Source organism: Pelophylax lessonae (genome assembly GCF_965119305.1).
Source record: "Pelophylax lessonae genome assembly, chromosome: 8".
Classification (NCBI taxonomy): Eukaryota; Metazoa; Chordata; class Amphibia; order Anura; family Ranidae; genus Pelophylax; species Pelophylax lessonae.
Window position 1 is genome coordinate 92,061,247 of NC_138775.1, and position 12,602 is coordinate 92,073,848.

The following is a 12,602-nucleotide window of genomic DNA, read 5'->3' on the forward strand; positions in this document are numbered from 1 at the left end:
CAAAAGAGCAGAAGAGCGGACAGCAAAAGAGCAGAAGAGCGGAGGGGGAGAAGAGCAGAGTGGAGAAGACCGGATGAAGATTTTTAATAAACTTTCCAAAACGTCTCCTGTCGTTATTCACATACACTGCCTTTTATGGGGTGAATGGGTAGGGGTACAATGTACCCCATACCCATCCACATAGGGAGGGGGTCCGGGATCTGGGGGGCCCGCTTGTTAAAGGGGGCTTCCAGATTCCGATGAGCCCCCTGCCCGCAGACCCCCACAACCACCGGCCAGGGTTGTGGGGATGAGGCCCTTGTCCTCATCAACATGGGGGCACGGTGCTTTGGGGTGGGGGGTGCAGAGCCCCCCCTGCCCCAAAGCACCAACACCCCCCATGTTGAGGGCATGTGGCCTGGTGTGGTCCAGGGGGGGTGGGGCCGCTCGCCCGTCCCCTCCCCTTTCCTGGCCTGCCGGGCTGCATGCTCGGATAAGGGTCTGGTATGGATTTGGGGGGGGACCCCACGCCGTTTTTTCGGCGTGGGGCTACCCTCAAATTCCATACCAGACCCGAAGGGCCTGGTTTGGAACCTGGGGGGACCCCCACGCCATTTTTTCCCATTTTGGTGTGGAGTTCCCCCTCAAGATTCTCACAGCACAAATCGCGCCGCAAGTCGGATCATCCTGATCAGACTTGCGGTGCGCCTTCCATTCAAATCAATAGGCTCCCATAGGGAACCATTGATTTTGAATGGAGGCAGAAAAAAATGTATAATGTGGCTTAACGCACGTTAAGCAACGTTATAGCAACGTTATTCAGCCTTTAGCAGCTTCAGATGTTTTTACAGCTGTAACGCTGGTCCTCAGAACGCGCAGGCTGTGGGTTCTTCTTGCAGCTTAAAAACGCCTAAGCCACTTACAGCTCAAAAACGTCTGTGTGTGCATGAGGCCATAGAATAACATGGAGGGGCGTTTTTAAGCTGCAAAAAAAAAAAAAAACGCCTGACACTGCTTACAGCGCTGTAAAAACGTCCCGTGTGCATGGGGCCTTAATGATAGTTCAATAAATGTTTTTATCACTATAAACGTGTCTTATATCCTGGGAGTATAAAAAAGTCCCTCCCTTTCCCCTATCTCATTCCCTTTGTGGATTTTACTACTCTAGTAGTCTGGGACTGATACAAAAGTAGTTTTGAGGTACAGCTACATAACTGATGTAAGAAGAGTAAAGTCTGAACCAGAGATGATCTATAACTAAGGAAAAAGAAGATTTCTGTTACCTTAGAGACTGTTGCAGGAAAAATACAAGAAGGGTCTTTAGGATGTATTGCCTCAAGTTTCATGCCGGATGTGAATGAGTGATTCTGTATCTCAGGTTGCTCCTGTGAAATAATGCAAATTTATCATAATTCAACCCACCATTTATAAAAGACACCTTTGTTTTATTTACAGGAGATAATCAGTTTGACTGTGTCAATGTACTGAAGTATCACAACAGCAATAGGACAGAATGCTGAGATTATGAATTACTTCTTTTCTCCAACATCTCATACCAGGACATTAGGAAATGACATATCAATTTTATCCCCAGGCACCAGTGTAAGTGTACTGCTATCATCATCAGTATCTAAAATCTTAAATCAGGCTCTAGACAAAAACAACAGTGCTACAAAAAAATCTTCAGATTATATGTAGTAATAGAAGATACTTAAAGGATTCTATGCATTAGGATAAAAAAAACTTTCTGGGTGTAGCAGCCTCCCCAGCACCCCCTAATACTTACCTGAGCACCATTTCTGTCCAGCGATGTCCACAAGTCCCTCGGTCATCTGGGACTCTCCCTCCTGATTGGCTGAGACACAGCTGTGGCACCATTGGCTCCCGTGGCTGTCAAAGTTAGTTAGCCAATCAGCAGAGAGAGGGGCGGAGCCGAACTGCAGCTCCGTGTCTGAATGGAGACACTGAGCTGCAGCTCGGCTCGGGTGCCCCCTTAGCAAGCTGCTTGCTGTGGGGGGACTTAATTGGAAGGGGAGGCTAGGAGCAGAAACGAGGGACCCAAGAACAGGAGGATCCAGGCTGCCCTGTGCAAAACCAACTGCACAGAGGAGGTAAATAAAACATGTTTGTTATTTAACCACTTTACCACCGGAGGATTTTGCTGTCTTGCGTCCAGGCCACTTTTTGCGATTCGGCACTGTGCGACTTTAACTGACAATTCGGTCATGCCACGCCGTACCCAAACGAATATTACGTCCTTTTTTTCCTACAAACAGAGCTTTCTTTTGGTGGTATTTGATCACCTGTGTGATTTTTACTTTTTGCGCTATAAACAAAAAAAGAGCGTAAATTTTGAAAAAATAATGTATATGAAAGTAAAAAAATCTAAATTTTTTTATCATTTTAGGCCAATTTGTTTTCTGCTACATATTTTTGGTAATAAAAAATAGCAATAAGCGTATTTTGATTGGTTATTGCGTTTACTAAGGGAAAGATTTGTCATTTTAGGTGGTTTTTTTTAAACGAGTAATGGCGGCGATCTGCGTTTTTTTTTTTTTTTTTTGCGGGACTGTGACATTGCGGCGGACAGATCGGACCCTTGACAAACATTTTAGACACTTTTGGGGGTACCAGTGGCATTACTACAGTAATCAGTGCTATACATATGCACTGGTAATGTAAAAATGACACTGGCAGGGAAGGGGTTAATTTTTATTGGTGATCAAGGGGTTAATGTATGCCTGGTGCTTACTAATGTGTGTGGGGGGAGGTGACTGAGTGACACAGGGACAGATCGCAGGTTCAGCTATGCTAAACCCTGCAATCTGACCCTGTCCGTCACTTAGGAGATCCGCCCGCTTTGTTTGCACAAGCGGGCGGATCTCCACACTCGATTCCCCGACGATCGGGGAAGAGCGGCGGTGATCACCGCCGCTCCTCCCCTGGCCCGACTCCCGCTGTGACTGAATGCAGCGGGAGCGAGCCTCCGGCGGCCCGCGCGCGCCGCCCACAAGGGGAGGAGTCCAGCGACGTAGACCTACGGGAACGAGCCACTTTGCCGCAGTATGCTCAATGTGAGCGGTAGGCAAGTGGTTAAAAACAAAAAAAAAAAACAAGACTTTTCAATCACTTTAACCACTTTTGCTATATATATATATATATATATATATTTATTCCCCAGCACAAAGTGACATTTTAGACCCAGTGATGTCATCAATAGGTCTCTGTGCTTTTTTATGCAAGGTAGGCAGATCTTCATTGGTGGGATTGGCTGGCACATCAGTATTTAAACAAGGCAGATCACCGTTCTGACAGGGAGGAAGACAGATCTTGTGTTCCTGCTCAGTAGGAACAAGGATCTCCGTCTTCCCCCAGTCAGAGCAACCCCCACACAGTTAGCAAGCACCCCCTAGTGACACACCGAACCCTTTGATCACCCCTGATGTTAACCTCTTCCCTGCCAGTGTCATTAATGCATCGACTAATAATGTCACTGGTCCCCAAAAAGTGACAAAAAAGTGTCAGATGTCTGATTTGTCCCCCGCAATGTCGCAGTTCCGCTAAAAATCGCAGATTCCCACCATTACTAGTAAAAAAAAAAAAATGAAATATAGATGCTATAAAAATATTGCATCGTTTGTAGATGCTATAACTTTTTCACAACCTTTTGCATATACACTAATTGGGATTTTATTTACCAAAAATATGTAGCAGAATACATATTGACCTAAATTAATGAAAATTAATGAGTTATTACCTGATAACTCCCTTTCCAGGAATCCTCCAGGACGTTTGCATGAGAGATAGGCTCCTCCTCCTACAGGAAACACAAGCACAGATATGTTTAAAATGGCTGCCCCTCAGTTGTATAAAGATGAGGTGGCCAGCCTAGGCTTTAAGCCTGAAATAAACCACCAATAATTACACAAACAATAGGGCGGGGGTCCACCGTCCTGGAAGATTCCTGGAAAGGGAGTTATCAGGTAATAAGTCATCCACCAAGTCATCCTCCAGGACAGTAACATGAGACCCCAATGATGCATACCTAGGGTGGGACTACCGCTTGCAGAACCTTACGATCAAAGGACAGATCTTGGGCGAAGACCAGATTGACCCTGTAGTGCTTTACGAATGTAGTATCGTTGGATCAGGTGGCTCCTCGGCAAATTTGATCGACGGATTCCCCAGCTTTTCTGCCTAAGAAGTAGATACAGAGCGGGTGGAATGTGCCTTGATATCTGAAGGGATGGTCTGACCTTGGACTAAATAGGCTGCTCCTATAGCGGACTTAATCCATCTGGCTATAGAGCATTTTGAAGCTGCTTTACCCTTCTGAGTGCCTCCGAACAATATAAAGAGATTGGATGCTTTCCTGAATGGTTTAGTGACCTCAAAGTAGTGCAGAACGCACCTTCTGACATCCAGTGTGGCAAACAGTTCTTCCCCCTGGAAAGACATGTTTTGCAAGCGATGGAAAGCCAATGGTACCTTCAGAAGGAACAGGGGGTCTGTTTTAAGCACCAATTTATCTGGAAAAATAGTCAGAAAAGGCTCTTTTACGGACAGAGCTTGTAACTCATTCACGCGCCTGGCTGAAGTGATGGTGACCAGAAGTGCAACCTTAAAAGTAAGGTGTTTTAGAGAAACGTCTGCGAGAGGTTCAAAGGGGTCCCTGGTGAGGGCCTTGAGCACTATCCCAGGGGGCTACCCTTAGGTGCTTACTGGGACGAGTCCTTTCGATGGATCTGTAAAATCGTTTAACCAACAGATTATCATTAACCTGGCAAACCAGAAATACTGATGAGGTGGCTGTCTGGACCTTGAGGGTACTCACAGCGAGTCCCGTCTCCGCTCGGTCCAGGAGAAAGTTCAAAATAGTGCCAATGCTTTCCAAATTTCTATCCTTGGACTGCATTTTGGCGATATACACTTTCCATACCTTGTTGTAAATTTTCCTAGTCACCTGCCTCCTGCTTTGGAGCAAGGTATCCGCAACCCAGGTAGAGAGGCCTTTATTTAGCAGCAAGCACCGTTCAGGATCCATGTTGTTGGATTCAAGGTTCAGATATGCGGATGATGGGCCTCTGCTTGAACTAGAAGGTCATTCTGGATTGGGAGGATCCTGCTTCATCTCCGCCACTACTTTTGTGAATATGTGGGGAGCTGAAGAAATCCCAAAAAGGAGAGCCTGGAACTGAAACAAGCGGATATGACTTTCCGAATGGATGGCGAATCTCAGAAATGCCTGATGGCTCGGATGAAGTGGAAGATGTAGGTAGGCATTCTTCAGGTCTAAATTTACCAGGAAAGCTGCCTCTGGGACCAAGGATCTCACTGAAAAGATGGATTCCATCTTGAATTTTCTGTACCGAACTAAACAGTTGAGACCTTTGAGGTTCAAGATTAGGCGGTGTTTGCCGAGAGTTTTTCTCCTGAGGAAGATTCAAGAGTAAAAGCCTGACATATGATGAGAGGGGTGAATTTCTTTGACCACCGCCTCAATTAGTAGATTTGTGACTGCCGCCTCCATGATTTCCCTTGCGTAAGGTGATTCCGGAAAGGATGTGGTCCGAAAGTTGGGAGATGGTTTTGTCAAATTCTATCCTGTATCCCTCCCCGATGATCTGCAAGATGAAGGGGTTTAAACAAAAGCTCTGCCATTGCCGAAAAAAGTGCCAGTCTTCCCACTGGCGGCACTGGGGTTTGTGGGATTGGGGAAGAGGACGTTCGATTTCCCTTTGTTTTTGTTGAAAACCCATTTTCTTTGGGGAGTCGCTTTTTCTCCTTTTTTTTTTTTTTTTTTTTTCAAAACAGTGAGTTTTATTAAAGTTTTGGTACAATACAAAAAATAAAGTGAATTCTGCAAGTGTACAAAAATTAAAAGAGAAGTTATGCAGGAACTGTACGAGCATATAGAAAAGGGAAAACAGTCGAGCAGCACACAGTATTTTATACAGACAGCAGTGAATGTTGCCATTAAAAGGTGGAAGAATACAACACTATTGGCCCGTATCAGGACATTGCACCCATCTATCCCAAATCTTGTTGAACTTATGGGGACAGGCTCTATGTTTGTATAGAAGTTTATGGAAAGGAAGGATATTGTTTATTTCTTTGAGCCAAAGCCCAAAAGTGGGAGGATCATTCCTCATCCATTGTCTAGCTATTAATTTTCGAGCAATAAACAACGTTTCCTGTAAGAATGTTGTAGTGGATTTATTCATGTCTGCGTCCGGGTATACAGCCAGGAGACATTCCTTGGGGGAGAGCAGTAAGGGGGATCCCATTTTATCATGGAGGAAAGTGACAATCTGTTGCCATAGACCCTGCAGTTGGGGGCAGCTCCAAAGCAAATGGAAAAAGGAGGCCTCCAGGTCCCCGCACATAGGACAAGAGGGGGCCAAGTCAGGTTTGTATTTTGCCAGTCTAAGGGGAGTGAGGTATGCCTGGTGAAGTATAAAGGTCTGGGTCAGGCGGTCTGATAACTTTGGTGAAACTCGTTGACACGTCTCAAGTGCATCCTCCCACTCCTCGTCCTCCATAGCACCCACATCCCGTTCCCAGCGAGTTTTAAGTGCATACGCTATCGGTGGTGAAGCTCGGAGTAGAATATGGAAATAAGGTGTTTGGGCTTTGTGCATTTAACAATATCAAGGGTCGTAGGGTGGTAAGCGATTCTAGGCTCGGTGGTCCATCTGGGAATTGAGTACCTGTATTGCATGAGGTCAGGAAGAGAGACTTGCTCTCTCAGGGTTTCAAAAGATTTCAGTCCAGCATCCGTGGAAATGTGACTAAGTAGAAAAATACCCCTCCCGCTCCACATGGAGTGGTCAGGGATGGAGAGGAACTCCTGTAGGCTCCTGTTATGCCAAAGGGGGGTGAGGTCATGGAACGGAGAGCTCTGGAGCTTGTCCGCCACCACCTCCCAGATCTCTTCTCCCTTTGACTGTGTTTCTCCTCTTGAGTGACGAAAAAATATTTTCAGTTTCTCCTTTCTTTTGGACAGGAAACCCTTGGACTTGTCAGCTGATCTTGCCAATACTTTGTCCAGTTGTGGGCCAAACAGAAGGCTTCCGTCAGAGATACTACATAGCTTGTTTTTTGACGCGTTGTCGCCATCCCAAGTTTTGAGCCAGACAGAGGGCTCTTCTGGCCACGTTGATAAGGCATGTGGTGCGAGCTGATATTCTGACTGCCTCTGCAGCTGCATCAGCCACGTACACTACTCCTTTTTCTATCAGAAGTAGGGAGTATTGAGCCTCTTCCGTTCCGGAGACTTTCTCTAGGTGCACTCCCCCCCCCCCCCCCCGAAGTTGCTATAGCCAAAAAGCCAAATACCTGGCTAACCAAGTAATTGCCATGTTAGGCTGGAAAGCAGCAGTCTCGTACGCTCTTCTAAGCATCACGTCAATCTTCTTACACAGAGGATCCCTAAGAAGGCCCATGTCCTCGAAAGACAAGTCTGATTTTTTGGAAACTTTGGCCAAAGATGCGTCCAGTTTAGGGCATTTGGTCAGGACTCCTTCCGTCTCTTCGAAAGGAAATCTTCTTTTTAATGCTTTGGGGAAGAATAACTTATTTTCCGGGCACTCCCATACCCCTTTCAAGGATTGGTGGACCAGAAAGGATCTGATCTTGTGCTTTTGTAGACCCCTATATAACCGGTCAGGAACTGAGTTAGGAATCTCAACTTCCTGCAGGTCTTCAATGATGTAAATGGCTTTAAGGAATTCCTCCGTTTCATCTGCTGGGAACAGATGTTTAGTTAATTTGGGAGGCACTGCTCTGTCTGGTTCATCGCAATCAGAGCTGTCTTGAAATAGAACTTCCCCTTCTTCCTTCTAGAACGTCCCTCTAGTACGTCTTTGGAGGAAGAAAGACGTACTAGAGGGACGGTTGCGGGTCTTGCTGTCTTAGTTCGGGGTGCACCGCTAGAAGCGCTTGATGAAGTAAATGTTGATCTGCATTCTTGATCTCGGAAATTGACAACTGTAGAGATTTTAGCGTTGAGGTTACTTCTTTTTTGAAATCTAGAAAATCCTTAGCCAGAGGTTTGGTTTCTTCGTTGACAATCTTTTCAATACATTTATGACATAATAGCTTGTTAGTATCCGTAGGGATCTTTACGCTGCAGGTGCAGCAATACTTCTTCTTTATAGCCTTGTCAACCGGCTCTGTAACATCTAAAGGATTGGGTTGGTAGGAAAGAAGACAACAGAAACATCAGGGAAGGAAAATCAGCATAAAAGGCACCGCCAGCTAGCCCCCCCATTTTTTTTCCCCAGGAGTAGCCCTCCCCATGGAGTCGGCTCTCCCGTAAACGCCTTTCCTCAACTTACCATGGTAAAGCTGGGGCCCAAATCAGCAGCCTCAGGAATGGGGTCCAGGTCCTCTGCCATTAGGACCACATGGAGGGAAGGTAGCACACCAGCCGCTATATATATATATATGAGTAATGAGGGAAGAGGCAAAAATCCCCTCACCTCAACCAGCTGTTCCAATCATATGCAGGGAATCTTTCCCTGCCTCGATGTGCGGTCATGCCCTGATCCAAGATGTCCGCCGTGCTACTTCCGGTAGCGGCGCCATCTTGAAAACGTCACTTATGCCATGCCATTGGCGCAGCCAGCAAGCGTGCTGCATGCTGAGTCTCTGGCCTCCGGAGCTCCACGTGGAGCCATCACAAGAAGGGTGGTGGGCAGCCCCGCACAGGATCTCCAGCCGGCTGCAAAAGAACCCTCTGTGGCTCCCCACATCCCAAACCCACCTGGGCAGAGGTGAGAAACACCTTGTCCTAGCTAGGAGAACACAGCCCCCTACCTTACTTAGCACACCCCCTGATGTATAGCAAGGTAAACGGGAGGACAAGGTCCAAGAGGAGGGGTCCTATAAGGTTTACAAGGCTCCCTTCCAAAGAAATCCTCCTCCCTCACCCCAAAAGGCACCTGAGGCAGGTGGTCTCACCAGCTGGATACAGGCGGAGGGAGGAGGTGTCCAGGGACACCTGCCGTGGACAGGGGAAAAAAAAATAATAAACAGGGGATGAATGTTTCTTCAGCTCGTGTAAGTAGGACAGGAAACACAAGGGGCAGCCATTTTAAACATATCTGTGCTTGTGTTTCCTGTAGGAGGAGCAGCCTATCTCTCATGTGACCGTCCTGGAGGATGACTTAGGAAAATTAGATTTTTTTACATTTTTCCATGGGCTGTGTTATAGCAGAAAGTAAAAAATATTGTTTTGTTTTCAAAACTGTCACTCTTTTTTTGTTTATAGTGCATAAAATAAAAAATTGCAGAGGTGATCAAATACCACCAAACGAAAGCTCTATTTGTGAGGAAAAAAATGTATAAATTTTAATTGGGCAGAGCGTTGCATGACCGCGCAATTGTCAGTTAAAATAACGCAGCGCTGCATCACAAAAAATGGCCTTGTCATTAAGGGGTAAAACCTTCTGGTCTAGAAGTGGTTAAGTGAAAGGCAAACATATGCCTAATGAACTCTAATGTACTTAGCCATTTATATAACTGAATCATGTTTATAGTAATATTTTACGAACATGCTTACCTGAAAGAAATCTGCAAATACAAAATCTCCAGTGTCGTCATTGCACTTGGTCAATATTTCTCTCCACTCTTCTTCAGTTTTTAGGTGCAATATTTCTGCAAGATACAACAAACAATACCATGTGTAAATGTATTATTATATCGAATGACAAAGTCATTTTACAAAAAAAAAAAACAAAAAAAAAAAAACGGTATATGCTAAGGTAGTTATCGGTTACACCACCTAATGGCTTCTTATATATTTTAGGGACTTGAGTGGTCCACATGCATACCTTCCCAGATTAGAACACCTGCCACAGAAACTAAAAAGATTCACCCATTTTGTATTAACAGTAGTTCCTGCAAGAACAGGAACAGGAAAATCTATGCTTCAGCAGGAGTAAGACTCTAAGGTGGGTGGAAACAAATCTTGTGGGGGGGTCTCACTGCTGAAGTTCCAAGAGGCATAAGAAGTCAGCAGGTGATGAAAACTAACAAACTCCACCTAGACATAAAATTACCATATATATATATATATACAGTAAAACCTTGGATTGCGAGCATAATTCGTTCCGGAAGCATGCTTGTAATCCAAAGCACTCTTATATCAAAGCGAATTTCCCCATAAGAAATAATGGAAACTCAGATGATTCGTTCCACAACCATTTATTCATAAATCCTTCAATTTATAGTCCATATAAAAAGATTATAGCATTACGATAGGTTGTGTAACCATAAAATGTCCATCCACAAATAGCTGCTTCCACAAGGGGAAGCAAAATCCAGCAGGAGCTACAGGGTATCAAAGAGAAGAGAGGCGCCTCTAAGTGTAGCAATATGGTTCCATTTAATGAAGGTTCAACATTTAGCAACTCACATGGTTGATGAATAAAACAGGCACATCTAAGTATGCAGGCATCTGGGTTAAAGCTGTCCACATAGACCATCTTCTTCACCGCCGGCTGCTAGTCTGTAATCCTGATCGGGAAGACCACCCTGCAGTAAAGCGATCTGAAAGCGAGGGGCAGTATGGAAAGGATGACGTAGATGACGGTGCGGAGGATGGTCCTATGTGGACAGCTTTACCTCTGATGCCTGCATCCTTAGATGTGCCTGTTCCGATCATCAACCATGTGAGTTGCTAAATGTTGTACCTTCATTAAATTTAACCATATTACTACACTTAGAGGTGCCTCTCTTCACTTTTATACTCAGCTGTGACTTGAGGCTACTTGTATATCAAGACATCGCTTGTATATCAAGTCAAAATTTATTTGAAAATTTTGCTTGTCTTGCAAAGCGCTCTTAAACCAAGTTACTCTCAAACCAAGGTTTTACTGTATATATATATATATATATATATAAAATTGGTCAAAGGAGAAACCATATTAGTCATCATTACCTTGGGGAGGCTTGATCTCGTAGCCATTCTGAGCAGCCCACCCCATTTGATGCAGGGAAGGATGTAGGTAGTAGTACTGCAGACTTGGCCAGTCAGGTGCCCCCTCATACTGAAGCTGAAGTCTCCCACCTATGTTGTCCAGCACTCTAACTGGCCATGCACCCAGTGACCCCTGGGAATGTTGAAGCTCCAGCAAGGAACCTGGTCCAAACAGGTCCAGTGGGTCTTTACCTCTGTGTGGCTTTACATAATCAGAAACAGGAAAAACATTTACAAGCATACTCATAATACTACCAATAATTAAACAGATAGTACTATACAAAATAAACCACTAATACAAAATGCCTAACCTAGAGTTGAAATGAGGCTGCAAAACTACCTACATGACAGGTTCACTTTAAAACTAAAAAAAAATCCCAGTCCCCTAACCTACAGTGCATCCGGAAAGTTTTTGCAGCGCTTCACTTTTTCCACATTTTATGTTACAGCCTTATTCCAAAATTGATTAAATTCATTATTTACCTTAAAATTCTACAAACAATACCCCGTAATAAAAACATAAAAGAAGTCTGTTTGAAATCTTTGCTAATTTATTAAAAAAAAAAAAAAAAATCACAGGTACGCAAGTATTTACAGCCTATGCCATGACACTCAAAACTGAGCTCAGTGCATCCTGTTTCCACTGATCGTCCTTGAGATGTTTCTACAACTTAACTGTAGTCACTTGTAGTAAATTCATTTGATTGGACATGATTTGGAAAGGCACCCACATGTCTATAAAAGGTCCCACAGTTAACAGTGCTTGTCCGGACACAAACCAAGCCATGAAGTACAAGTAGACCTCTGAGACAGGATTGTAGTGAGGCACAGATCTGGGGAAGGGTACAGAAAAATTTCTGCAACATTGAAGGACCCAATAAGCACAGTGACCATTTGTAAATGCAAGAAATTTTGAACCACTGGGACACTTCCTGGAGCAGGCCGCCGGGCCAAACTGAGTGATCGGGGGAGAAGGGCCTTAGTCAGGGAGGTGACCAAGAGCCCAATGGTCACTCTGACAGAGCTCAAGCATTTCTCTGTGGAGAGAGGAGAACCTTCCAGAAGAACAACCATCTATGCAGCACTCCACCAATCAGGCCTGTATGGTAGAGTGGCCAGACGGATGCTACTCCTCAGTAAAAGGCACATGACAGCTGCCTGGAGTTTGCCAAAAGGCACCTGAAGGACTCTCAAACCATGAGAAACAAAGTTCTCTGGTCTAATGAAACAAAGATTGAACTCTTTGGCCTGAATGGCAAGCATCATGTCTGGAGTAAACCAGGCCCATCACCTGGACAATACTATTTCTACAGTGAAGCATGGTGGTGGCAGCATCATGTTTTGGGATGTTTTTCAGTGGCAGGAACTAGGAGACTAGTCAGGATCAAGGGAAGGATGAATGCAGCAACGTACAGAGACATCCTTGATGAAAACCTTCTCCAGAGCGCTCTGGATCTCAGAATGGGTCGAAAGGTTCATCTTTCAACAGGACAAGGATCCTAAGCACAAAGCCAAGATAACAAAGGAGTGGCTATGGGATAATTCTGTGAATGTGGCCCAGCCAGAGCCCAGACTTGAACCTGATTGAACATCTTTGGAGAGCTCTAAAATGGCTGTGCAACAACCAGTGGTGGCTTGT

General features: G+C 44.9%; 1 protein-coding gene across 1 annotated transcript in view; it reads right to left on the reverse strand.

Moving 5' to 3' along the window:
* SFMBT1 (Scm like with four mbt domains 1) overlaps positions 1 to 12,602 on the reverse strand; it is a 320,697-nt gene that overhangs the window by 161,919 nt on the left and 146,176 nt on the right. Inside the window, exons 7-9 of the mRNA XM_082266048.1 lie at positions 10,925 to 11,165; positions 9,545 to 9,639; positions 1,263 to 1,364 (exon numbers count right to left, since the gene is read on the reverse strand). Of these exons, the coding sequence (XP_082122174.1) occupies positions 1,263 to 1,364; positions 9,545 to 9,639; positions 10,925 to 11,165 (438 nt within the window). The remainder of the gene's footprint in view (positions 1 to 1,262; positions 1,365 to 9,544; positions 9,640 to 10,924; positions 11,166 to 12,602) is intronic.